Below are 27,474 nucleotides of genomic sequence, written 5' to 3'. Positions count from 1 at the left end.
CTAAGGACTGTTGACGCAAGGTTTCAATACGATAAAATTCCATGCTTCTGGGCTGTTATGTCCCGTATTCGGTTCCCGACAGATATACGAAATCGTCAGATGCCAGCCTGCAGAGTATTTCATGTCTATGTGTGATCCATACGCTCATAATCTTGTGCTGGGCCTACAATAAACCTAAAGTTCTCCGATATTGTGTAGCACACTTTGCAGGTGACATTATGTTGCTTAGATGATGATGAAGTCCAATACTCCTCGACAGTGCGTAGGGGACGATGCGTGAGACCCGCGCCGCCGTACTAAGCGAGGTCCTAGGTGGTTTGCCATTGCCTTCCTCCGACCGTAATGGGGATTAAGGAAGATGATGAAGACGACATAACAACATCCACTCATCCCGCGGCAGGTGAAAATCCTTGACCCCGCCGGGAATCGAACCCAGGACCCCGTGCTCGGGAAGCGAGAACGCTACCGCGAGACCACGAGCTATGGGCTATGTTGCACCTGTTATTCACTGATGTGGAACACAGATAACTTCTTACTATTGTCTCTGCATATTTGTTTATTACGCAGCATTGACATATTCGTAACTTACGTTCCTGCTGGGAAACTCGATTAAGGGGAAGACTTTCTTCTTAGCATGTAACAATATTTATTAAACTTTTAATATTACGATACTCGCGTAAGAATGCGAGCCGAGCAAATTAAGGAGAAAACAAAAATATTACAAATTTCCTTAGTCATACAACCCACTGACACCGAGAGCATTACAGGAACCTTTGATAGCGCTGTTTAAAGCTGTTCGCCACTCATGGAGTACTTCATTCTTTTGTGTTAACTGAAACATTACATGACAAGAGGCAAACAAACAAGTACAGGGTGTTTCAAAAATGACCGGTATATTTGAAACGGCAATAAAAACTAAACGAGCAGCGATAGAAATACACCGTTTGTTGCAATATGCTTGGGACAACAGTACATTTTCAGGCAGACAAACTTTCGAAATTACAGTAGTTACAATTTTCAACAACAGATGGCGCTGCGGTCTGGGAAACTCTATAGTACGATATTTTCCACATATCCACCATGCGTAGCAATAATATGGCGTAGTCTCTGAATGAAATTACCCGAAACCTTTGACAACGTGTCTGGCGGAATGGCTTCACATGCAGATGAGATGTACTGCTTCAGCTGTTCAATTGTTTCTGGATTCTGGCGGTACACCTGGTCTTTCAAGTGTCCCCACAGAAAGAAGTCACAGGGGTTCATGTCTGGCGAATAGGGAGGCCAATCCACGCCGCCTCCTGTATGTTTCGGATAGCCCAAAGCAATCACACGATCATCGAAATATTCATTCAGGAAATTAAAGACGTCGGCCGTGCGATGTGGCCGGGCACCATCTTGCATAAACCACGAGGTGTTCGCAGTGTCGTCTAAGGCAGTTTGTACCGTCACAAATTCACGAAGAATGTCCAGATAGCGTGATGCAGTAATCGTTTCGGATCTGAAAAATGGGCCAATGATTCCTTTGGAAGAAATGGCGGCCCAGACCAGTACTTTTTGAGGATGCAGGGACGATGGGACTGCAACATGGGGCTCTTCGGTTCCCCATATGCGCTAGTTCTGTTTATTGACGAAGCCGTCCAGGTAAAAATAAGCTTCGTCAGTAAACCAAATGCTGCCCACATGCATATCGCCGTCATCAATCCTGTGCACTATATCGTTAGCGAATGTCTCTCGTGCAGCAATGGTAGCGGCGCTGAGGGGTTGCCGCGTTTGAATTTTGTATGGATAGAGGTGTAAACTCTGGCGCATGAGACGATACGTGGACGTTGGCGTCATTTGGACCGCAGCTGCAACACGGCGAACGGAAATCCGAGGCCGCTGTTGGATCACCTCCTGCACTAGCTGCGCGTTGCCCTCTGTGGTTGCCGTACGCGGTCGCCCTACCTTTCCAGCACGTTCATCCGTCACGTTCCCAGTCCATTGAAATTTTTCAAACAGATTCTTTATTGTATCGCTTTTCGGTCCTTTGGTTACATTAAACCTCCGTTGAAAACTTCGTCTTGTTGCAACAACACTGTGTTCTAGGCGGTGGAATTCCAACACCAGAAAAATCCTCTGTTCTAAGGAATAAACCATGTTGTCTACAGCACACTTGCACGTTGTGAACAGCACACGCTTACAGCAGAAAGACGACGTACAGAATGGCGCACCCACAGACTGCGTTGTCTTCTATATCTTTCACATCACTTGCAGCGCCATCTGTTATTGAAAATTGTAACTACTGTAATTTCGAAAGTTTGTCCGCCTGAAAATGTACTGTTGTCCCAAGCATATTGCAACAAACGGTGTATTTCTATTGCTGCTCGTTTAGTTTCTATTGCCGTTTCAAATATACCGGTCTTTTTGAAACACCCTGTATCTGGGACAATTGTCTCCGATCACAGTTAACCGCTTTCAGAAGCAGAGTATTAGACTCCCGTGATAGGGCGACCTAGGCGCCATTACTTAGTTGCAGTGCATAGAGGAGCCGCGCCGTTGTGTCTGTTTTGAACGACAAATCGCATTCTTATTGTCACCGTAGTGAAAGTGTGCTGGCCTGTTCAAAAATGTGACAAATTAATATGAAAAACTTCGTAGGAAATGTACTCAGGCACAGTCCATATTGATATACAGTTACTTCAAACGACGATTGAATTGGCTCCTGACATATCTAGCATGGCTCTAGGCTAGCTCTCTCATGTTATTTAAGAATATCCTTCATATTTACAAGGTTGCATAAACTGTCTTTTCTTAAGTTTCTATAGTGCTAACTTTCTGAGGTCGTTTATCCGTTACAATACCGGTAATGGTGCTTTTTTTTTCTCCTCCTCCATTGCGGCCGCATTACTCTCAACTAGTAGGCTCACATCTGGAGGTTTACCGTAGGCTTCCTTCGAAGGACACTTTAGGGCTACACACACACACACACACACACACACACACACACACACACATCTTGCGTCACTATAAGCTCATAGATCACAAGTATCCCAGCCTATAAGTTTGTTTACTAGTTCTAAGTCTAAACAATTCACGATCGTTAGAAAGGCTAAGGCTCCCATATATTAATAGTGGTTCACTTTTTCCACTGATATGCTTCACCTCTTTCGTGGTTCACTTAGTGGAATAGCAAGGTATCAGTATCAAAGAGAACAAAATACATTGGCATCCTAGACTATAACTTAGCTGTATAAGATTCAGCTTGTTTTCATCATTTGTCGCTGTTACTGTTATCCATTTTATGCGAGGATATTAACTTCTATTCAGATTACTCATATAGTTCTCAACAGCTATGGTTTCTGTCTTATATGTCTGACTCCGCTTCTGCGGCTCGTTCTTGTCACTTCTATTGACATTTCTTAATATTTCCTCTCCGCGTATTGATTGAGGTTAGCCAGAAAATAGCGTGACAGAGGCTGTTCTTTCTTAGACTGGCTATGCCCGTATTGCGGGCTGGTTTTACCGAGGACACCGATTCCTGTGTTGAAGACTGATAGCATTGCTACACCGAGGGAAACAAGACTTCTTTTCTCATGGCTTCCACAAGCGAATTTTTGCCCTTATTTTCACATGACAGAGCTTAAGTTTTGGTTGAAGATTACTGGCCAACTTTTCCGCGCGAATCAATCCTTTCTGATAATATGATGCACGAAGACTTCAAACTACCAACATACTATTAATTAATTGAGAAGGTCACAATATCATAAGTTCCAATAATTTAAAAGGAATTCATAACGAGGAGTTTTACTGTTATAGAAAACGTTCACAAACACGCTTGCAAGCTGTCATCCCAATGTAGATCTGATCCTTTGCACTGAAAACAAATTCAAATATACTTGAGATAAGTGTATCAATTCATGATTTTTCATTTCAAATAATGTGGGAGCAACACGAAAACACTAAAAATAGCTTGATGAGCAATCATCGATAAGAGGACTAATTTTTTTCGTGAAAAAATGCTAAAGCATTTGCACTCCAAACGTTTTCCAGGATTACGGTAATTTTTACTCCATTCCATTCGTCGAACGGACGCCCAAAACTATAGGCCTGTATCTCTTTTGTCCGTCAGTTGTAGAATTTTGGAATATGATTTATGCTCGCTTTTTATGTCATTTTCGGCGGCTGAAAATATCCTCTGTATCAACCATCATGGGTCACGAAAAGAACGATCATGTGAAACCCAGATCGCTCTGTTCGTCCACGAGACCCAGAAGGCGGTAGATACCTGCCATTTTCCTTCACTTCTGGAAGGCATTCGATATATTTCTGCAGATACATTCTAATGAGCAAAACGCAAGGATACGGAACATCAGACAAACTGTGTGATTGGATTGAAGAGTTTGTAGCAAACAGAACACAGCATGTCATTGTTAACGGAGAGCAGTCTTCAGACACAAAAGTAACTTCGAGCATGCCCCAGGGGAGTGTTATAGAATCATATTGCTTTTCACAATATATATAAATGACCTTGTGGATAACATCTGAAGTTGCACGAGGCTTTTCGCAGACGATGCTGTTGTATACAGAGAAGTCCCAACGCTACAAAATTCTAGCGACGGGGGGTGGGGGTGGGTGGGGGGGGGGTGACAACCGGCCCTCAACATGAACAAATGTAGCATATTGCGAATACATAAACAGAAAGAATCCATTATTACACTACTGGCCATTAAAATTGCTACACCACGAAGATGACGTGCTACAGATGCGAAATTTAATCGACAGGAAGAAGATGCTGTGATATGCAAATCATTAGATTTTCAGAGCATACACAAAAGGTTGGCGCCGGTGGCGACACCTACAACGTGCTCACATGAGGAAAGTCTCCAACCGATTTCTCATACACAAACAGCAGTTGACCGGTGTTGCCTGGTGAAACGTTGTTGTGATGCCTCGTGTAAGGAGGAGATATGCGTACCATCACGTTTCCGACTTTGATAAAGGTCGGATTGTAGCCTATCGCGTTTGCGGTTTATCGTATCGCGACACTGCTGCTCACGTTGGTCGAGATCCAATGACTGTTAACAGAATATGGAATAGGTGGGTTCAGGAGAGTAATATGGAACGCCGTGCTGGATCCCAACGGCCTGGTATCACTAGCAGTCAAGATGACCGGCATCTTATCCGCATGGCAATAACGGATCGTGCAGCCACGTCTCGGTCTCTGAATCAACAGATGGACACGTCTGCAAGACAACAACCATCTGCACGAACAATTCGACGACTTTTGCGACAGCATGGGCTATGAGCTCGGGGACCGTGGCTGCGGTTACCCTTGACGCTGCATCACAGACAGGAGTGCCTGTGATGGTGTACTCAACGACGAACCTGGGTGCACGAATGGCAAAACATCATTTTTCCGGATGAATCCAGGTTCTGTTTACAGTATCATGATGGTCGCATCCGTGTTTGGTGACATCGCGGTGAACGCACACTGGAAACGTGTATTCGTCATGGCCATACTGGCTTATCACCCTGCGTGAGGGTATGGGGTGCCATTGGTTACACGTCACAGTCACCTCTTGTTCGCATTGACGGCACTTTGAACAGTGGACGTTACATTTCAGATGTGTTACGACCCGTGGCTCTACCCTTCATTCGATCCCTGCGAAACCCTAAATTTCAGCAGGATAATGCACAACCGCTTGTTGCAGGTCCTCTACGGGCCTTTTTGGATACAGAATATGTTCGACTGCTGCCATGGTCAGCACATTCTCCAGATCTCTCACCAATTGAAAACGTCTGGTCAATAGTGGCCGAGCAACTGGCTCGTCACAATACGCCAGTCACTACTCTTGATGAACTGTGGTGTCGTGTTGAAACTGCATGGGCAGCTGTACCTGTATAAGCCATTCAAGCTCTGTTTGGCTCAATGCTCAGGCGTACCAAGGCCGTTATTACGGCCAGAGGTGGTTGCTCTGGGTACTGATTTCTGAGGATCTATGCACCCAAATTGCGTGAAAATGTAATCACATGTCAGATCTAGTATAATATATTTGTCCAATGAAAACCCGTTTATCATCTGCATTCCTTCTTGGTGTAGCAATTTTAATGGCCAGTGGTGTATATGATTACACGATTACATAACAATCACTAGATGCAGTTACTTCCATAAAACATCTCGAATTATGTATACGGAGCGATGTGAGGCGGAATGATCACATATAACTAACTGCGCGTAAGGCAGATACCAGCCTGAGATTTATTGGAAGAATCTTCAGGGAATGTAGTCCATCAACAAAGGAAATATCTTACAAAACACTCGTTCGACCTATACTTGAACATTGCCCGTGAATATGGGATCCGTACCAGACAGACCTGACAGAGGAAATAGAGGAGATCCAAAAAAGAGCATCGCATTCTTTCAGTAAGCACGAAAGCGTCAAAAAGGTGATCAACGAACCCCAGTGACAGATGTTGCAAGAGAAGTATACTGCAGCACGTTATAGTTTATTGTTAAAGTTCCGAGAGCGTGCTTTCCTAGAAGAGTTAGCAAATATATTGGTTCCTCCTACGTATACCTCGCAAAAAAGCCATGAAGATAAAACTAGAGACATTCTCAAGTCCACAAGGAGGCTTACCGGTAATCGTTTTTCCCGCGAACTATTAGCGACTCGAACAGGAAAGGGGGGAAGTGACAGCGGTACACTGAGTCCCCTCCTTCACACACCATAATGTGGCTTGTGGAATACAGACGTAGATGTACATCCAGATCCGTTTAGCACAACCAGTTAATATTTTTGCACAATAACTCATACGTCGCGATGCACAAAATTTCTTCCTACAAGCACGGTTCAAATGGCTCTGAGCACTATGGGACGCAACTGCTGAGGTCATTAGTCCCCTAGAACTTAGAACTAGTTAAACCTAACTAACCTAAGGACATCACACACATCCATGCCCGAGGCAGGATTCGAACCTGCGACCGTAGCGGTCTTGCGGTTCCAGACTGCAGCGCCTTTAACCGCACGGCCACTTCGGCCGGCTTACAAGCACGGGTTTTACACCGTGCCGCGCAGGAGCAGGTGACGCCGCTGCTGAGTGTCACGTTGGCGCACAGGAGTCTACACCTCGCAGCTCTGAGCCACCCTTCAGAAAATTACTCTTCAAACACCGAAAACTGCACGTCGTCACCCAGTCGGCAGAATGCCCAGCTTCCCCAGTTCGCTCCCGTTTCATAAAGCTTCGCTCTTCCCTTGTTCGCCCCATAAGGATGGCCTTGTGCGGAAAGCTGGTCCCGGAACCTACATTTCTCGCCGCATGCAATAGCATATTTTTTCAAGTCGACTGTAATTGTTCTAAAAAAGTGCGGAGAGGTTAATGCCAATGAGCGAGTATAGTTTGTCACCGGCAGCCAGTCACTATCTCACCTTTTTGTCGACGGCAACGTCCATCTTACTTGCGCACGAGGAAACCTGGAGCAGTATTCTCAGCAGCAGTTACAAAAAGGGCAATTTTTTAAGTTATGAGAGAACGTGGGTCTGTTGCCTACGTTCTACTAGTGAGCTTTGTCATAAAGTTATTACTAGAGGAGAGCTTAGCAGTATAATTTCAGCAGTGGGAAGGAAGGATGAAGGAAGGAAGGAATGAAAATATGGGTTCAGATGAAATAAACGATGGGGAAAAAAATGGTTCAAATGGCTCTGAGCACTATGGGACTTAACGTCTATGGTCATCAGTCCCCTAGAACTTAGAACTACTTCAACCTAACTAACCTAAGGACGTCACACAACACCCAGTCATCACGAGGCAGAGAAACACCCTGACCCCGAAACGATGGGGAAAGAGGGGGAAAAGATGGGTGGGATTTAGTGACTTCACACGCACAGGAGATTGTGTTAATGCAATGGCAAAATTTGAAGATTTATGCCAGACCGGGACTCGAACCCAGAGCTTCTCTTCTTCAGAAGGGTTGTCTTAATCGCCTCGGATATCTCGACAAGCTCAGCGTCCCATACAATCCAAATGCTCAATTTACCGCACCTGACATACAGCGTCTCTCGTCTATTAACTGTCTGTTCGTAAATTGTTGATTCCCTGATAACCGTATGGCATTGATGGCTGAGAGCCCCCACCTGGGAAAGTTCGATCGCCGAGATGCAAGTCTTTTCAGTTGACGCCACACTGAGGTACTTGCGTGTCGATGATGAGGAGGACAACACAACACTCAGTCCCCGAGCGGAGAAAATCTCCGAGATGGCCGGGAATCGAACTCGGGCCTGCTGAATAGCAGTCAGACGCGCTGACCACTCAGCTAATGGGGCGAACTAATAAAATATATAAATTAGGGTTTAACGTCCCGTAGACGACGAGGTAATTTGAGATGGAACACAGGATCGAAATGGTGAAGGATACTAAGGAAACCAGCCCTGCCCTTCCAAATGAACCACCCTGTCCCGAATACAATTCTAGTATCTTATCTTGCACAGAGTGGTTTTACAGTCAAGATGCGGTGAAAGGTCACTCCAAGGTACTTCGGTGTCGACCAGTGTTTCAGCAGTTCGTCTCGTCATTACAGATTTAACTCTGCCTCGTCTCCTTGTTCTTAAGGTGGAATACTTTAAATTGTGTCTTGCCACTCTGGAAATAACTTGACGCCAACAAGGTGTGTTTCAAGCAAATGTCTTCCAGAAATAAACTGCATGTAAAACCATGTGAACTGACAGATAATGTCTTTTCCCTGTACTAATAATGTCGTGTGACTAGGGCCTCCCGCCGGGTAGACCGTTCGCCGGGTGCAAGTCTGTCGATTTGAAGCCACATCGGTGACTTGCGCGTCGATGGGGATGAAATGATGATGATTAGGACAACACGACACCCAGTCCCTGTGCGGACAAAATCTCCGACCCAGCCGGGAATCGACTCCGGACCCTTAGGATTGACATTCTCAGCTACCGGGGGCGGACTTCCCTGTACTGAAGAATGAGCTGAAGAACACAGATGTACACTGTGTTTGAGAATTAGTCGCATGCTTATACACATTTCTTCTACTCACAGTCGTCCCTGTTATCGCCTCTATAGATATTTACTCGTCCATCTGCAACGTCCTTGTTCGTTTTATTACAACTGCTTTACTCAAGACATATGAGTAAGCATTCTAGATGTGCCATGTAACTCATATTAATGGACTAGGCTCTTGATATGAAGTTGGGTGACTCGGAAAGAGATGGAGGAACGAATTTTTAGCTTCATTTTGTCGCCGATACAATAGGAGTAGTCTCGAAGACGTACATACTTTCTGATCACCAGACTGTGCACCAAAGCCTTATGCTACATTCCAAACCTTTCGGGTAGAGACTATCTTTTTCTAGAAGAGTAGTCTTCTGATGTTACCTATGAACGCGGACGTGAAAGAAAGGGAGTTTTTTTCATCCTGAATGGCTATATACTATACTCGAAATGTGCTCAGCAGACTCATTTACACTGTATAACGATATGTTATAGATATAATGAGTAAACCACCGATTCTTTGAAGAATCTAGCTTCCATGTGTAAAACAGCCTCAAACGTCTGATTACTTTACGAATGAAATGGTTCAAATGGCTCTGAGCACTATGGGAATTAGCTTCTGAGGTCATCAATCCCCTAGGACTTAGAACTACTTAAACCTAACTAACCTAGGGACATCACACACATCCATGCCCGAGGCAGGATTCGAACCTGCGACCGCAGCGGTCGCGCGGTTCCAGACTGTAGCGCCTAGAACCGCACGGGCCCCTCTGGCCGGCATTACGAATGAGTTAATGTGTTAAATTTTTGACTTCAAGCATGTAAGCGACAAAAAGTTTATGAAAGGTTTGAAATAATGCTTAAAGTTTGTTTGACGTCGCTAAACGCTCTCCTTACGAAACACCGGATGAATATGATCTGGGTAATTAGCTCTCCTTTTTTAAGCAAAAGCTAGTCTTTCATGCATCTCAGTGTTTATGACGTCGTATCTCCTGAAATGTATGTCGTAAAATGATACAATTTGCTGACACATTCAATGATACACGTAGATACTCTCTGCGAAGTAAGCTGCGAATAGAGCTCGTAGTGAAAACGTAAAGTACAGCGACATGACGTATGTCAAAGTTTCACCGCGCGCCATTACAAGCAGAAACTAGTTTTTCACACATCTAAATGTCTATGGCGTCATATCTCCTGAAATATGTGTTGTACAATGGCATAATTTTGCAGGTTAAATCAGTAGTATATTATGTGTAAGTTGGTAAGTGCTCCAATTCTCAAAATGCTGAATGAATCAAGTCCGGATACTTGCGCCGGCAGTTACGCTGAAAGACAAACACATAGTTACTAAATGTACTACTTGTGTTATTGTCCTAAACTTTTAACGAGTAAATTATGACACCATTTTAAACTTTTTAATTCGGTCAATAATTACTCGAAATGTTGATGGTAAAATTTTTGTTGCCCCTCGAAGTCGTTAGATTGGCAAGTTGCAATTGAATATCGTTCTGGGTCCCGTTGGAAGAGAGAGAGCAGCAATGACGACAATAGGGGTGGCCTCCTGTTACTGTTGAACTCCGCTTTAACGTTATCTTAGTAAGTGTCGAACCTACAGTTTACACGACTCAAACTTCTCTTTTTGTACGAATACTTTAGTACACTCCTACTCATTCCTCCTCCACCCTTCTTCTTCTTCTTCTTCTTCTTCTTCTGCTTCTTTTCCCCTTTGCATTCATTGAATATGCTAGAACCACGTTTTAATAACTTGTCTCGCGTTTTCTTCGAAGGCTTATAATTGTGTTTCTCTGAAATGTACAGTCAGAACTCCCCTTAACCTGTCTACTACAAATGTTGAAAAATGCTTGAATAGTACAGTCCTGTTCCGCTTGTTATTGCGTTTCACTGCTGTGTGCTGGTATAGTGTGTTCATCAAAAGCTAGAGGGCGATTAGTGATTCGCTCTTCCGACACAAAGTACAGAGTTTCACAAGTCGTGGCTATCGGACCAAATACTAAGAGTACTTACAGGGTGACAATTATTGAACTATATGAAAAAAAACGTAACGTAGGTACAAACTACGGCGTCCACACACTTTCAAATGTTCAAATGTGTGTGAAATCTTATGGGACTTAACTACTAAGCTCATCAGTCCCTAAGCTTACACACTACTTAACATAAATTATTCTAAGGACAAACACACACACCCATGACCGAGAAAGGACTCTAACCTCCGCCTGGTCCAGCCGCACAGTTCATGACTGCGGCGCCATGGACCGCACGGCTAATCGCGCACGGCCCACACACTTTATTCAGCATATAAACGTCACTACAAATATTTGGATTTAAGTTATGACATGTTCAATATGCCTCCCATCATTAGTAATGATGTGGCGCATACGAATAGCGAAATTCTGCATGACCCGCTGAAGTGTCGGAAAAAAGATGCTGTCGAGAACCTCCTCAACGGCTGTTTTCAGCCCAGCAATGGTTATGGGGTTATGACTGCACACTTTGTTTTTAATATAGTCCCACAAAAAGGAATTGCATGTGTTCAGATCCGGAGAATATGGCGGCCAATGGAGGCCCATGTCAGTGGTCTCTGGGTACCGCAGAGTCGGAATGCTGTCCCCGAAGCGCTCCTCCAGGGCATTGCACACCACACGGTTACCCGTTGAGGATGAAGAGACTTGTCGATCACGAAATGCGGATTCTCAGTCCCCCAAATACGCCAATTTTGCTTATTGACGAACCCATTCAAATAAAAGTAGGCTTCGTCGTTAAACCAAACCATACATGCGCATACTAATTCCCGTCATGCTCCGAGGCCGACCGTGCAGTTTCAACGTCCTAAAGCAAACCCGTTCAGAAGTTATGACGATTTTATTTTATATAATTCAATAATTGTCAGCCTGTCGGTTGATGACCAGAAGTTATGAATAATCAAAAAGAAAGTAGCAGTGTGCAGTCATTGTAAATTACTCTCAACATTTCGTCAGAAACCGAAATTGTGCAATGTTGGTAGTTTGAATTCCTTCCCGCTGTTGACGAAGAACCGGCCGGTGTGGCCAAGCGGTTCTAGGCGCTTCAGTCTGGAACCGCGCGACCGCTACGGTCGCAGGTTCGAATCCTGCCTCTGGCATGGATGTGTGTGATGTCCTTAGGTTAGTTAGGTTTAAGTAGTTCTAAGTTATAGGGGACTGATGACCTCAGATGATAAGTTCCATAGTGCTCAGAGCCATTTGTTGACGAAGACTTGGCAGTAGTTGTACCAAAGCATAGCGGACCGCGACACGCGACCAGTTTAACAGTAGGAACATTAGGCTTTCAGAGCTGTGTGTGACTTCAGAGTAAGGTGAAAAGAACAGACCTATTTAGAACCTTGAACATAACGAGTTTGGTCCTTGCCAAACAGAATTCGCAGGAAGTGTGACTCTCCTGCTTTCATCTCAAGAAGTCTGCAGCGGAAAGTCTTCGTTCGCTATTGGAAGTGTATGGAGGACGGGCTCGGTCGGAAACAACGCGTAGAGACTGGTTTCAACGATTCAAAGACAACGATTTTGAGGGGAGTGTCAAAATGTGTGCCGGTTGGTGTCGTGTTACATGAGCTGCTGCAACCTGGTCAGACGGTGAATGCTTATCACTATCACTATTACTCAGTTTGAAAGGCAAACTTGCAGAAAAACGCCCACAGTATGCTCAGAAACATGACGAAGCCATTATTTTTCATGACAATGCCAAGCCACAAGTTGTAAATCGCGTAAAGGACATTTTGTAGGGACTTCGATGGGATGTCTTACCTCGTCACTCGTATTCAAGAGACATCTCCCCTTCCGATTACCATTTGTTTCGATCCATGCAGTATGGCCTTTCTGAATAAATTTCAATCTTTCAGCGATGTCGAAAACAGGCTCCAAGAGTGGACCGCCTCAAAAAACCCTGCACTTTTTATTGTGGAATCTATTTGCTACCCGAAAAGGTTATAGCTGCCGAAGGACATTACTTTCAGTAAATTATCTCATGCCATTCTGCTAAAATGAGCATATGTTTGGCTCAAATGGTTCAAATGGCTCTGAGCACTATGGGACTTAACATCTGAGGTCATCAGTCCCCTAGAACTTAGAACTGCTTAAACCTAACTAACGTAAAGACATCACACACATCCATGCCCGAGGCAGGATTCGAACTTGCGACCGTAGCAGTCGCGCGGTTCCGGACTGAAGCGCCTAGGACCGCACGGCCACAGCGGCCGGCTAGAGCATATGTTTCCCGCTCAACAAACATCAAGAATTAATTCAAGTACCCAATAGTTACAGGCAAGAGGCATTTCTATCTACAGATAAGGAAGCCATTTAAAGGTAAGTGCTTTATACCATAAATGTTTCAATGGCATTTGCACTTTCGATGTCAGTAATCTCTTGTTGAAGAGTGTCCATCTGGGCTATATTTTGTGGGACAGAATCCTCATACGTCTAGAAGCAGGTGAGCTACCAATCGCAGTTTTAGCAGCGCTGAACGTTCCACGAAGTGTCATTTAAAAACCTTGGTTACGTTTGAAACACAGGAAACGTTTTCGCCGGTTTGTTCAAGGTCGTCCAACACTAACCACTCCATAGCCGGGTCGTTTCTTGGCCTTGAGTAGGTAACAAAATCCAGTGACAATAGCAAAGCAATTGTCTGCAGAGCTTACAGCTGTCTTAAGTTTGTTTTCCAGAAAACTGCGCTCCGGACGTTCGGAGCACTTGGTCTGAAGACAGACAGCGTTTGCATCGCTCTCTGCAGTGTTGATACGAGCCTGTTTATTGTGGAGTCTACAACATCGAGACTGGACCCTGGATGACTGAAGGGATGTGTTCTTCACAAATGAATTTCATGTGGTTTTCATAATGGCTTCCGTCTCACATTCGTTTGAAGGTGCAGCGGTAGGTAGCACAATAACATGAACACCATGCAGAGAGATCACTGTAATGGTGGATCTACATCTAGATATATACTCCGCTAGCCACCAAGTGGTGTGTGGCGGAGGGCACAATTATCGCCAAAGTCATATTTACCCCCCTCTGTTCCACTCGCGGATCGCGGGAGGGAAAAATGATTGTCTGAACGCCTCAGTACGAGCTCTAATATCCGCTATGTTTGAATAGTGATCATTGCGAACTTTGAATGTTTGTGGTAATAATATATGTTCTAAATCCTCGGTGAAGATTGGATTTCGGAATTTAGTGAGCAGCCCCTTCCGTTTAGCGCGCCGTCAATCTGCAAGTGTGTCCCGTTTCAAACTTTCTATGAGATTTGTAAAGCTCCCGCGATGGCTAAATGTACCACTCACGAATCTTACCGCTCTTCTTTGGACCTTCTCAATCTCTTGAATCAAACCCAGGTGGTAAGGGTCCCATACAGACGAACAATACTCTAAGACTGGACGAAGTAACGTATTGTAAGCTATTTCCTTTGTTGAAGGACTGCATCGCTTCAGGATTCTACCATTAAACCGCAATCTAGAGTTTGCCTTACCCGTTACTTTTGTAATCTGATCATTCCATCTGAGATCATTTCGAATAGTCACACCCAGATACTTGACGGATGTTACCGCTTCCAGAGACTGGGTATTTATTTTGTACTCGTACATTAATGGGGATTTTCGCCTTGGTATACGCAGTAGGTTACACTTACTAATATTGAAAGATAACTGACAGTCATTACACAACGCATTTTTTTCTGCAAATCCTCATTAATTTGTTCACAACTTTCGTGTGATACTACTTTCCTGTAGACTACAGCATCATCGGCAAGCAGTCCTAGCGTGGAGAATCATAATGTTGGATGAGCTTACGAAGTTCCTATGTCCATCCAAGATATAACCCAGAAGAATACCGTTAACGCCCAGAGTACAGAGTTGAGATTTCCTCATCATGAACGAAACTGCCGTTCTACAAAGAGCCTCTGCGGTGAATGAATTTCTGGCAAGTTGAGACTATCGGCAACATGGAGTGGCCAATGAGCCCTCCGGATCTGAATTCTACGGTTCAAATTTAGGTTACAGTGGGTAGTTGAACTGCATCCCGTCAGACACCACAAATGGTTCAAATGGCTCTGAGCAGTATGGGACTCAACTGCTGAGGTCATCAGTCCTATAGAACTTAGAACTACTTAAACCTAACTAACCTAAGGACATCATACACATTCACGCCCGAGGCAGGATTCGAACCTGCGACCGTAGTGGTCTCGCGGTTCCAGACTGTAGCACCTAGAACCGCACGGCCACTCCGGCCGGCTGAGACACCACAAAGGACTTAATAAGACCACCACTCCCAATACAGATGTTCACCAGGCATGTGATAGACTGCTACCACAGTTCTGGAACTGCCTCACAGAGAGCCTGCCCTGGGCCTGCCAAGCGTGTATGATAGCTACAGGTCATCGTATATCCTATTAAGTTTTGATGTAGTGAGCACGTTTTAGCAAATTTTTGTTATTTGTAAAATGTATATTTTCGGTTTCAACAACTATTGCGTGTTATGGACGTTGTTTGAGGCAAATATCTTCTGATGGAGATTTTCTTTGTTGTGTAACGCTCCCGGCATCCAATTCAGAACATGTAATGTCATTTCATGTTTACGTTTAGCTTTTAAAACTGATGTGGTTACCTAAATTGGTCACTTCCGTTTCTATTGATAACGTGTATCGATAATTTTCTTCTCTTCTTGTCTTCAGAGTAATATGACTAATACCTCACTGTAAACGTTCGTGTGCGAATTAAGAAGGTATCAGTCGCTTTTGATGTGCTCATTTGCAGCACCAGTTTTCTTAATGAGTGCTCGACTTAGAATCTACAATAAAACGTGAAAGTTCTAGGTTTTCACAGTGCAGTAGAATTCAGTTACCTTTTCTGCCATTACAGCACTGCTTGTAGATAACGCAGAGTAGAGTCAAATGTATAGCTATGGTTTAATAGCACAGAACAAGAATCATTTGTGCCGAACACACAGAAAACTTGTTGGTTACAATTCAGACATAAAAAGTCGGTAAATGATGATTTCATTTCCTAATTAGTAACGACGATAAAGATACAAGTGTTTCCGTGATATGGTATTGAGATGTTTTCCGTTAACTAGAATTGATACGTTTACAAACTGTCCTATTTTTATCGCTCCCAAGTCGTCTTTACTGTCAACTGGTCCGCTTACAAATCTATTTGTTCTGCTCTATAGGTATTGTAAACTTTGAGATACGGATCCGATGAATGCTTTACTGATTTTTTAGTATAATTTCTGTGGCTTTCCTGGTTGGAGGGAAACCTACATGGATTTCTTTTTTTATCGCTCCCAAGTCGTCTTTGCTGAGAACTGGTTCGGTTACAAATCTATTTGTTCTGCTCTATAGGTATTGTAAACTTTGAGTTACGGATCCAACGAATGCTTTACTGATTTTTTAATACAATTTCTGTGGCTTTCCTGGTCGGAGGGAAACATACATGGATTTCTTTATACAAAGCAATAATAAACTATTCATATTAAACCTGTAATAGTCGACTAGAAGCAAACTAACTACATATCTCAACAACTGAAATGCTGGATTTGTATTTGGTAAGCTTCAAATCCATGTTACAAAGCCCTGATTTACGGTTTCTGTGCTTTAGCTAAATTACATCAGTGAAGTGTTTCGAATCGCGTCCAGGGATCGTAAAAATTCTGTGGTACTGATGTCTACAAGCATAATCCGCAAACTTACATACGGTGTACGGCGGAGGATACCTTGTCCTACCGCTAGCCATTCCGCCGCGTGGAGTGGCCGCGCGGTTAGAAGCGCCATGTCACAGATTGCGCGGCTCCTCCCGCCGGAGGTTCGAGTCCTTCCTCGGACATGGGTCTGTGTGTTGTTCTTACAGTAAGTTAGTTTCAGTAGTGTTTAAGTCTAGGGATCTATGACCTCAGCAGTTTGGTCCCTTAGTAATTGACACACACACACGCACACACACACACACACACACACACACACACACACACACACACACACACACACACACACACTAGCCATCATTCCCTTTACTGTTCTACTTCCGCTTGGTGCGAGGGAAAAACGACTGTCTATATGCCACCGTACGAGCCGAAATTTATCTTACCTTGTCTTCGCACTGTTTAGGCGAGATGTTTGTTGGTGGTAGTAGAACCGTTCTGCAGTCAGTTCCAAATGTCTTTTCTCTAAACTTTCTCAAAAGTCTTTCGTGAAAAGAACGTCGTCTTCCCTTCAGAAATTCCCATTTGAGTTCACGTAGTATTTCCGTAATACTCGCGTATTGCTCGAACCTACCGGTAACAAATCTAGCAGCTCGACTCTGAATTATTTCAAAATCTTCCCTTCACCCGATCTGCAGGGGAACCCAGACACTCGAACAGTACTCAAGAATGGGTCGCGCAAGTGTTTTATATGCGGTCTCCCTTACAAATGAGCCACATTTTTTCCAAAATTCTCCCAGTTAACCGAAGTCGACCATTCGCCATGTCATGTGCTCGTTCCATTTTATATTACGTTTCAATGTAACGTATAGATATTTAATCTAAGTGACTGTGTCAAGCAGCACACCACAAATATTTCATTCGAAAATTACTGCATTCTTTTACCTACTAATCTACTTCAACGTACATACCGCTACATTTCATTTAGAGCAAGATGACATTCATAACACCAAATATAAAATCGATCTAAGTCATCCTGTAGCTTCCTACAGTCATTCAACGGTGACGCTTTCCCATGCACTATAGTGTCATCAGCAAATAGTCACCAATTTCTACTCACACTATCCGTCAGATCGTTTTTGTTTACAGAGAACAAGAACGGTCATGTCACATTTCTCTGGGGCGCTCCTGACGATACTCTTTTCTCTGATGAAAAGTCGCCGTCCAGGGCAATATAATGGGTTCTGTTACTTAAAGTCGTTGAGTCACACACATATCTGAGAACCCAGTCCGTATGTACGAACCTACATTGACAGTCTGCATTGCTACACTGTGTCAAACGCTTTCCGGAGATCTAGAAAAATTGAATTCACTTGTTGTCAATCATCCGTGGTTCGCAGAATATCGTGCAAAAGAAGGGCAGCCTTCAGCATAACCACGATTTTAGACAATGTTACACGCATTAGTGAATTCAGATAGTTGTCGACTACATCCGTACAATCAGAATCACAGGTATAAAAACACATTATAATCACAACACTCGCAGTTAATCCCTTTATCTGGAAAGCAAAGTGAGGCAGTGAACGTTGGAAGCAATGCGGAAGTCCCACATTCCTGTTCTGGGAAAGATCCTAGTGCAGATGGATTGCCATTGCTGATCTGATACGAACCGTCAGTTGTGTATGTGTACCGTGAGGATGGTGAGACGAGTTCTAATGTAGTATTGTAGCGTCTGATCTGCTTTGTTAAGAATGAGTTTTGAATCACGCCATATGCCATATTCCTCTCTAATATCGACAAGGAAATCCTTGAGTTTCATCAACTGTACCACGTGCCGTCTCACTAAACAGATTTCCCCCATGCCGATCGCCACTGGTTTATTGTAAGTTAGCTGTATCGGCTAGGGAGATGAGCTTGTAGGGAGTTAATTACCTCAGTTCTCAGTTAGTTTACTGTAAGGATTCATCTAAATCTACATGGATACTCTGAAAATCACATTTAAGTGTCTGGCAGAAGGATTGTTGATCTAAGGCGAAATAAATGCGTGATCAACTCTCTCTCTTTCTCTCTCTCTCTCTCTCTCTCTCTCTCTCTCTCTCTCTCATGCACACACACACACACGCACACACACACACACACGCACGCACGCACACACACACAAAGAAAATTATAAACTGGTCGCCCAACACGTTACGGATATATTTCTCTTTTAAGAAGTCACTAATGGAGTAAAATATATGAGAAACTTGTTAGTTCTTTAAATAGAAAAAATAAAATAAAAATGCGCATGTGAGCTGGTTTCACGTACCTCACAGTCGATGAAATAGATTAAAGTAAAAACCGTACTGCTGTCAACTAAAAGGATTTCTTGTTACCAGAAAGGTTCTATGCCACCGCCGTTAGGGAACTAGTGTTTTCGCCACAACCAGGTCATCTCTTATCGTTAACCGAGCGAGGTGGCGCAGTGGTTAGCACACTGGACTCGCATTCGGGAGGACGACGGTTCAATCCCGTCTCCGACCACCCTGATTTAGGTTTTCCGTGATTTCCCTAAATCGCTTCAGGCAAATGCCGGGATGCTTCCTTTGAAAGGGCAATGCCGATTTCTTTCCCCATCCTTCCCTCACCCGAGCTTGCGCTCCGTCTCTAATGACCTCGTTGTCGACGGGACGTTAAACACTAATCTCCTCCTCCTCTTATCGTTACTAACGGCTTGTTTGTCACATTACATAGGAGCAATATCGGTCTGCCAGTTTTTGTGACGGAACAGGAAGAACGCCTCCGATAGTATAATGAGTAGCAACTATTAACGGCCCATTGTCTGACATAACACATAACCTGAGCACCCTCTTCATACACTTCCCCAAACGTTAAGGAGAAGGCCAGACTCTTTCTCCATTTACGTGAGAATATTACAAGAGGTGCGAAACTAAAGTTCCAGATAAAGGGTTTACAAGATCCACAGAGAGATAGCTCAGGCTGTTTCCACCAAGCCGATTTTAAGGTGGCGTTGTGACGCGAGGAAGGGCATTCGGCCAAAGAAATTCATGCCAGATCGCGTGATGCGTGAGTGCTCCCCGTGTTGCGACCATGCAACTAACGTGCTAAAGAAAATAAAAGACTGTGACAACAAAACGGACGCTTGGTGCGAGTTCTGCAACTTTCTCCTAATTATAACGGATTACTGGCAAGCGCAACAGGCACGCGTTTCAAATACATCGCCAGATTTTAAACGATTCTTGAGAACAGACACTTCCTTCGTTTCCGAAGAACTTCGAAGAAGGCTATTTTTAATACTCTTCCTTCTCTCATTGTCCTCCACCTTGTTAGCTTCAACAGTTTTTTGGACTGCTTTCTAGCTCCAATAGCGTACGTGTTGAGCCTTTGGTGACGTATCAAGGAAGACTCTTACTGCGTACGGCTGTTTGGTGTCAGCTGACAGGTTTCGATGATGACACGCACAAGGAACTTTCTGGCACCACTCTGCTACGCTTCCGCTGTCTACATGTATCACATAAGCAATACTCATAACTTTAGGTAATTCCCTTTTTCTACAAAAAAATGGATCAAATGGCTCTGAGCACTATGGGACTCAACAGCTGTGGTCATAAGTCCCCTAGAACTTAGAACTACTTAAACCTAACTAACCTAAGGACATCACACACATCCATGCCCGAGGCAGGATTCGAACCTGCGACCGTAGTGGCCGTGCGGTTCCAGACTGTAGCGCCTTTAACCGCTCGGCCACTCCGGCCGGCCCTTTTTCTACAACATATACGATAATGGCGTAGTTTCTACTTAACACACGAAAATTAAAATTTATTTTGGACGCTTCTTACGACTCGTGCCATCAAAGGATGGGGCAGGATTATTAAGTAACTGTCCGCGGCTCGTGGTCTTGCGGTAGCGTTCTCGCTTCCCGCGCACGGGGTCCCGGGTTCGATTCCCGAGATGAATGGGTGTTGTGTGTCTTTCATCATCATTTCATCCTCATTCACTCGCAAGTCGCCGTAGTGGCGTTAAAGAACTTGTGGAGCGGCGGCCGAACCGCCCCGCGAGGGGTCTCCCGGCCACCAATGCCATACCCTCATTATTATTATTAAGTAACTCATTTATGTTAACTTATGTGTATAAATTTTCAACCAATAGGGTGAGCACCGAGAGGGATGGCACAATGGTAAGACAAGAAACTTGTATTCGAGAGGTCGACACTTCAAATCGCCGTCTGGCCAAACTGGTATAGGTTTTCCGTTATTTCCGTAAACTGCTTAGCCTCAATCAGTTTATGGAAACAACGAAAAACCTAAATCTGTTGAGCCAGACGGGTATTTGAAGTGTCGACCTCCGGAGTACACGCGGACGGTTCGTTGCGCATCATTCTTCAATCCGAGCTTCTGCTCCTTCTCTGATGATATCGCCATAGACAAGACATTAAACTCTGGTGTTCCTTCCGCAAGGGTGAGTGATACCGATAAACATAACTTTTACGTAGTTTACCGCACCAGTTCCGGCGTTACGCTCAACCGATTCAAGATTCTCCCTCAGATACAGGATCTGTGCCATTCTCATCAAATCTGTTACTGTGTTCGAATCCCTAGGGGAGGTATATTTATTACTTTATTTAGCGACTTGTGTCTTTCCTATGCTATTCATAAAAAGGTACCCATAGATCTAAAAATGTAAGTATGTATGTATGCCCCACATCTTTTCGTAAACCACTGGATCGATTTTGACCAAACATGGTACACATATTACTTGCTGTCTGGAATGAATCTCTGTGGGGGTAAGAACCATCTACCTTTCAAAGGGGTGGCGGTGGAAAAGTACTGTAGCTCATGACGCGCAAATAGTCAGACTATATTGATGCATTATTTGAGAATGAAAGCACTTAGTGACTTGCAACGAATCTTACACACGACTTCAAACAGTAACGAAAATTATTCTCGCTGACAACCTAGGCAAAATTACGAAGGAAAAAAAGTTTATCTCTTAGTACATTTTTACTGCTGTTGCAGCAAAAATACCGCATCAGGAATGACGTTTTAATTTATTACTTCTTTACTATAAACTCCATTCACAACACGTTTCACAGACATTAGTCACATATGCCACTGAATTTAACGTTGTACGACATATATTTCAGAAGATACAACGTCATAAATACTGAGATGCGTGAAAAACTGGTGTATCATGCATGATGTTTAAATTTTGTTACCGCTTTGCTACTAACTGTGTTCGCAGCGTATTTCGCGGACAGTAGTCACATGCGCTGCCGAATGCAGCTACAAAATTATACTATTGCACGACTCATAGTTCAGGAGATACTACATCATAAACATTGAACTGCGAAAACGAAACTACAGGTCGAAATTCGCTAGAGATACGGGTGCAATATGTGTGCAGATATTTGTGAAATATATTAAATATATGTAAAATATGTGACATATGCTTATGTGGACAAAGCTGAAGACAAAAATTTCCTCCTAAATCACTGGATCGATTACAGCCACACTTGGTACACATATTACTCGCTATCTGCAAAGAAATACTGTGGAGATAAGAACTAGCAACCTCGTTTTGGAGTGGGGGTGATAAGGCGGAGAGAGAACGGGGGGAAGAAGAGAGGAACAGAGAAAGAGGGGTAAGAACGAAATGTAAGTACCTATGGGGGAGGAGGAGTTGGACAGAGAGAGATGAAGGAGGAACTAACTGGATAGAGAAAGGGAAGAGAGAGGGGGTGGGGGAGATACACAGAGAGGAGTTGGAGGAGGAAATAGATTGAGAGAGTGAGGAGGAGGGGGTGGACAGAGAGAGTAATTGGACGGAGAAAAGGAAGAGGAGATGGGCATAGAGAGAGAGGAGAAGTTGATGGACTGAAAAAGGGGGACGAAGAGAAAGATAGAAAGAGGCAGAGGAGGAGATGGACATAGAGAGGGGGAGTAAGCAATGGACAGAGAGAGGGGCAGGAGGAGATGCAGGTGGCCAGGAGAAGGTAGAGGGGGCAAGAGGAGATGGATAGAGAGGGAAGACCTATAGTCTCATCGACATTTAGGTTATTTATAACGAAATGTAAGTTCAGACTGGAAAAGGATGGAGCCTGGGGTCGGTAGTGGCCTCTTAGAAGAAACCATCATGGCATTCGTTGGTAGTTTCTTATGGAGACCACGGAAAACTTAAATCGCAATTACTGGACGGAGACTTAAACTCCGCTGCTTCCGTTGACTATAATGGTTTCTTAACAATTTTTGCGCCTCGTATGATCGATAAGAGATCTACAAGGAGATAGTGGTGGAAACAGTAGCGAGCCACTTCGCTTTAGAAATAGTAGATGAAATGCGGTGGACATCTAATAATACTAGACACGGGCGATACATCCTGTTCCATAACTTAAGTTGTTCAAGAACCAAGCGACCATGAGGACGTGATAAAGCGTTCCACGTGTTATAAGTGAACACTGTTGTAATATTCTTGTTAAACGTACGAGACTGCAACATCATGTGTTCTTATTAAAATACCTTTTGAGCTTAATCATGACTAAGCGCAAAACATGAAACGCATTGGTACATGACAGATGAGAAAAGGGCGACTTGCCCGATTAGGAATATTCAACTTAGTGCAAGTAAGCTTGAATGGTGTCTCACAGAATCCCATTCGAATGTTAATTTTCCCAACAAACTTGCAACAGAAGAAGATTGGGGTTAGTGGCCTGATATCGACGGAATTAGCTAGGGTGCAGGAACATGGAACGCGAAATCATTCGTCACTTGTTCATCATGGAATTGGTCTAAGGTGGTTTAGAGAACACAAGAAAAAGAACAAGCATGATGATATCATGGAAATGAGGAATTCCTTTTCGCACTAACGTGTACAATGAATAAAATATTTCATCATTTTACACGGTCTGATTACCTCAGGAAATAGCTAATGGGACATATAAGTAAACTCGTATCTAATTAATGCTCCCAACCATGGTGAATGTAAAGGTAAATTTTCTAAAACGAATCCTTTCTCACGTAGAGTTTAGTAAGTCAGTAACATCATCCTCAAGATCAGGAAAAACGGTTTTATTGCTTTTGATGCATCAGTAGTGGAAGTAATCAGACGTGATTCGATAGAACAACAACAACAAAAATATTCATCTAGTATATTTCGTGGAAAACATGGAGAAATGTAGCAAATATTGAGAGATGCGAGTGTTGGAGAAAGTCGTTGAGCGCTCCTTGAGATAGCAATGGAGGAGGGGGAGAGCCGACGCTATTCTGTGACCTTGGCTCGCACTACTCGGACCTTGTTTTTTCAATAAACTTATAGAACATTTGCAGAAATAAAAGGGTTGCACTCTGCCATAGTTTTAAAAGAGAAATAAATAAATTGTCGGAAAGCCATGAATATGAGCGTAAAGCTGTTTCGTGCAAGCTGGAGCTTACAAAAAGGTAAGAAGTGAAAAGCTAGAAAATAAATTTACCAGGCGAAAGTGACTACTTTTATCGAGTAATCTTAGAGAATGGGAATTTTCGAGACATAGCAAAACATCTTCGTTGTGGGAAGCATAATTTATTTGTTTGTTTACAGGTGACAGTGAAGAAGGAAAAAGAAAGAAAAATTCCTCATCACTCTCTGGAAGCTAACTCATTGAAAACTACGAAAGTATTTTCAAAAAGACCCTTCTTCATGTACATAACTAGTATCAGCGCCATAAACGTCGTCAAGTTGTTCCTGCCCACAGATATAAGACCTTGCTTTCACTTCGCTTTGTTTCTGACGCTTAAAGTTCGATGTTATCATCTAATACAGTTAATGGCAGTAAGATTTCTCTACGAGCCATAAATCGGATATGACCAGTGCCACTGCGACGCAGTCTGTGGCCACTTTATGGCTGAGCGCGCAGAGTAACGGTATCTTCTGCCTCGTGTGGTCCACCAACTCGCAGGTGTGTTACACACCTCTGCATCAGTCCAGGGGCGGAAGGAGCAATACGTCGATCGTCACCGCCAACGAGATATCGTGATTGCTAAGTCAACATCGGTTACGCAAACTAAACAGACATTTTCAAGTAAGCGCTGACTTTTCAGAAAAAGGCCTCCCTTTTTAAGAAGATACAGGGTGCTAATACTGTGCAGTAGCTGCATTAACCAGGGAACTGTCTTTCTATGACGCTACGTTTCTATGGTTAAGTGATTTAAAAGGTGAAAGTATATAAGATCTTTGTGTGAAACACACCAGGTTTGTTAACATAGTGAAAGTAGTGCACATTGCTTCCTTGCCCTAAGGACGACTACGGATCGAACTCATTTTTGGCTACAAAATAAACACACTGTCCGATAAGTTTGTTGGGTAAGACCAGCGGAAACAGTGTATTGTCTTTAAATAACTCACTTTATAAATTCCTTACATAACAAGAAGAAACGGATTTGACGCCTAATGAATGACTACACGAGGAGCAACACTGACTACATGGCGACACGGGAGTCTGTTGAGAATTCAGACGAAGCACTAAAAGCTGTTCCGTTAAGTAGGTGGGCGCAGAATGGGAGGCGGATGCGAGTAAGAAAGAGATATTGTTCCAGAACCGTAAGATCACACACCGTGTGTACAGGAATAGGCACGTTGGCGTCTGAAATCAATATGGCCGCGCACGATCGAGCACTGGAACCAACGTGTCCGAAGCGTCGGACGCTCGGCCACAAGACCGTTTACTTGCGACCAGAAGCTTGCGTAAGGGCCGTGATGGACACGAACGCATTTTAACGTTTAAATGCAAGCAGACTGATGTAAGCAGTAAGTAACACTTTAGAATAGCTTGAAATTGCTTAGCTGTTTGAGGTTAAAAGCATGAAACTACAGAATGTCTCGACTGAGAGAGTAAAGATTTGAGAATCCTAGTCTCGATAGGTCTTTTGCAAGATAAATACTGCATATTAGCAGTGCCACTAGAAGCAAAACTACTGGTACATTACCACTGACTCTGAAGCTATACCGCCGTTTTAAGATAATAATTTAGGATGTTGGACCAAGCCATTCTTTCCAACACGCTGCTTTGAGCAAGAATGATTTTCAAAACTGTTTAATTCGAGAAACAACAATGATTAAAATCGCTAGCACTGAATGTGGCGCCTAGTACATATTCAGTAGTAAAATTTGGAAAAAATTGTTGAACTGTGGAGCGTAAACGCGTGTTTTTCATTGAAAGAAGCAGCATTTCAAATTCTATGGGTTATAACTTCTGATTACTGAAAAGAAGAGCAAGGCAAAGTAATTTACGGCAATTATTAGACTATCAAATAATCAAGCATAAAATGTGTAATGGTATTGATCTCCGTACACTCTACGATAGTGGTGGTAGCAGAAAAGAGGCGTGAGATATGGCTACAGACCGTGGCATTCCTGACCAACATCATACCAACTAGCAACACATTATCCGAATTACCGAGTGCTTATAGTTGCCAAGGGCTACATAAGCAGCTCCAGCGAACAGAGATGATCTAGGACAGGTAAACAACTTAACGACGCGAAGGAAACGCTGGCGGAGGTTAGTCCATCACGACGCCTCGCATTAAATCCATTATAGCTTCCTAACGCACTGTAAACGTCTACAAAGTGGAACTGAACCAAACCACAAAAACGCCACATGCACAGCCGTCGGTCTCTGTACGTTGTATGGTAACCGTGCCAAACGACAGAAGCTGTAAAATATCTGCGGACGGCTGTTCACGATGCACCGGAGCGCAGCCACAGTGGCGTCAGAGGTTTGCTCTTCAAACGCCCTCTGCGCTTATGCTGGAAACGTGACACACATTCCGAAGACTAGAGCAGCGTTCTCTTGAGCGTCGTACCCGAAAGACGAACGCGTGTTACCGAACTGTAGCCTCAGTTTATCACGGACACCCGAAAGGGTTCCTTATGCGATTTCGTTTATCCGTACAATGAGAAAATTGGTCCGTCTCCTGGGACTCGAAGAGATACAGAGTCGAAAACATGCCGTGTGGTGGAACAACATTCTGTTGTAGAAGAGGAAACTGGAATACGAAGAGCGTCCTCAAGTGAGAGTCTCGTAGCCCAGGAATCCTTCGTGCTCGCTACGAAGAGGAGTCCCAACCTTCGATCCGCATGTCGGGGTCAGTACGGTCTGTAACGTGAGTGCAGCGGCCAGAGTCGAGCACGGAAGCTAGTGCGAGAAAAGGATCGGAGAGACGAGGTGATCGATTGCGGCAGTGGCGGCGACACTGATCGCGGGCCACGTTACGTAAGCGGCAGGTAAAGCGGCGCGCGGTTACACAACGGGGGGACGGACCAGAGTCGGCGCGGACGGCGTTTTCGGAAGGAGGCGGGTGTCGGACGTCGGGTGTCGGGCAGCGGACCACCGGAAGGTGGTGATCGATAGAGGCGCGCGCTACTCACCGCAGATGGGGAGCACCCTCCAGCGCGTCTTCCGCTTGTTGCCCTTCTTGCCCATGGGCCTGCCGGCATGCTCGTGTGCGCGAGGCGGAGGCTGCGGCGCGTCTGGTGCGCGCCGGCGGCGGCGGCGGCGGCGCCAGCGCAGCGCAGTCACATGGCCGCGGCCGCCGCTCCGCGCACGCGCACACCACTCGCTGGCGCCGACGCCCCCCCGTGCAATTTCAGCGCCGCTTCCCGCTTCCCGCTCAATTCTTTTGGCCATGCGCCATGCGGCGCGGACACCGTCTCTTCTTGCACGCGCCCAGACGCTCCGTCGCCACACCGTCCGCGACTCCGCCGCCGGGCCTTCCTCTGACGAGTCCTACGCGGCAACCACTGCACGCCATCCCCGGCACTGCCTTCTCGTCTCTCCTCAGCCGTA

The 27,474-nt window shown here is 44.4% G+C and overlaps 1 protein-coding gene across 1 annotated transcript in view; it reads right to left on the bottom strand.

Moving 5' to 3' along the window:
- LOC126469967 (uncharacterized) overlaps positions 1-27,180 on the bottom strand; it is a 552,724-nt gene extending 525,544 nt beyond the window's left edge. Inside the window, exon 1 of the mRNA XM_050097392.1 lies at positions 27,057-27,180. Within this exon, the coding sequence (XP_049953349.1) occupies positions 27,057-27,111 (55 nt within the window). The 5' untranslated portion in view covers positions 27,112-27,180. The remainder of the gene's footprint in view (positions 1-27,056) is intronic.
- Between the last annotated feature and the right edge of the window lie 294 nt (positions 27,181-27,474).

Source organism: Schistocerca serialis, chromosome 3 (genome assembly GCF_023864345.2).
Source record: "Schistocerca serialis cubense isolate TAMUIC-IGC-003099 chromosome 3, iqSchSeri2.2, whole genome shotgun sequence".
NCBI lineage: Eukaryota > Metazoa > Arthropoda > Insecta > Orthoptera > Acrididae > Schistocerca > Schistocerca serialis.
The sequence above is the reverse complement of the archived record's forward strand: the minus strand, read 5'-3'. Positions and strand labels throughout refer to the sequence as shown.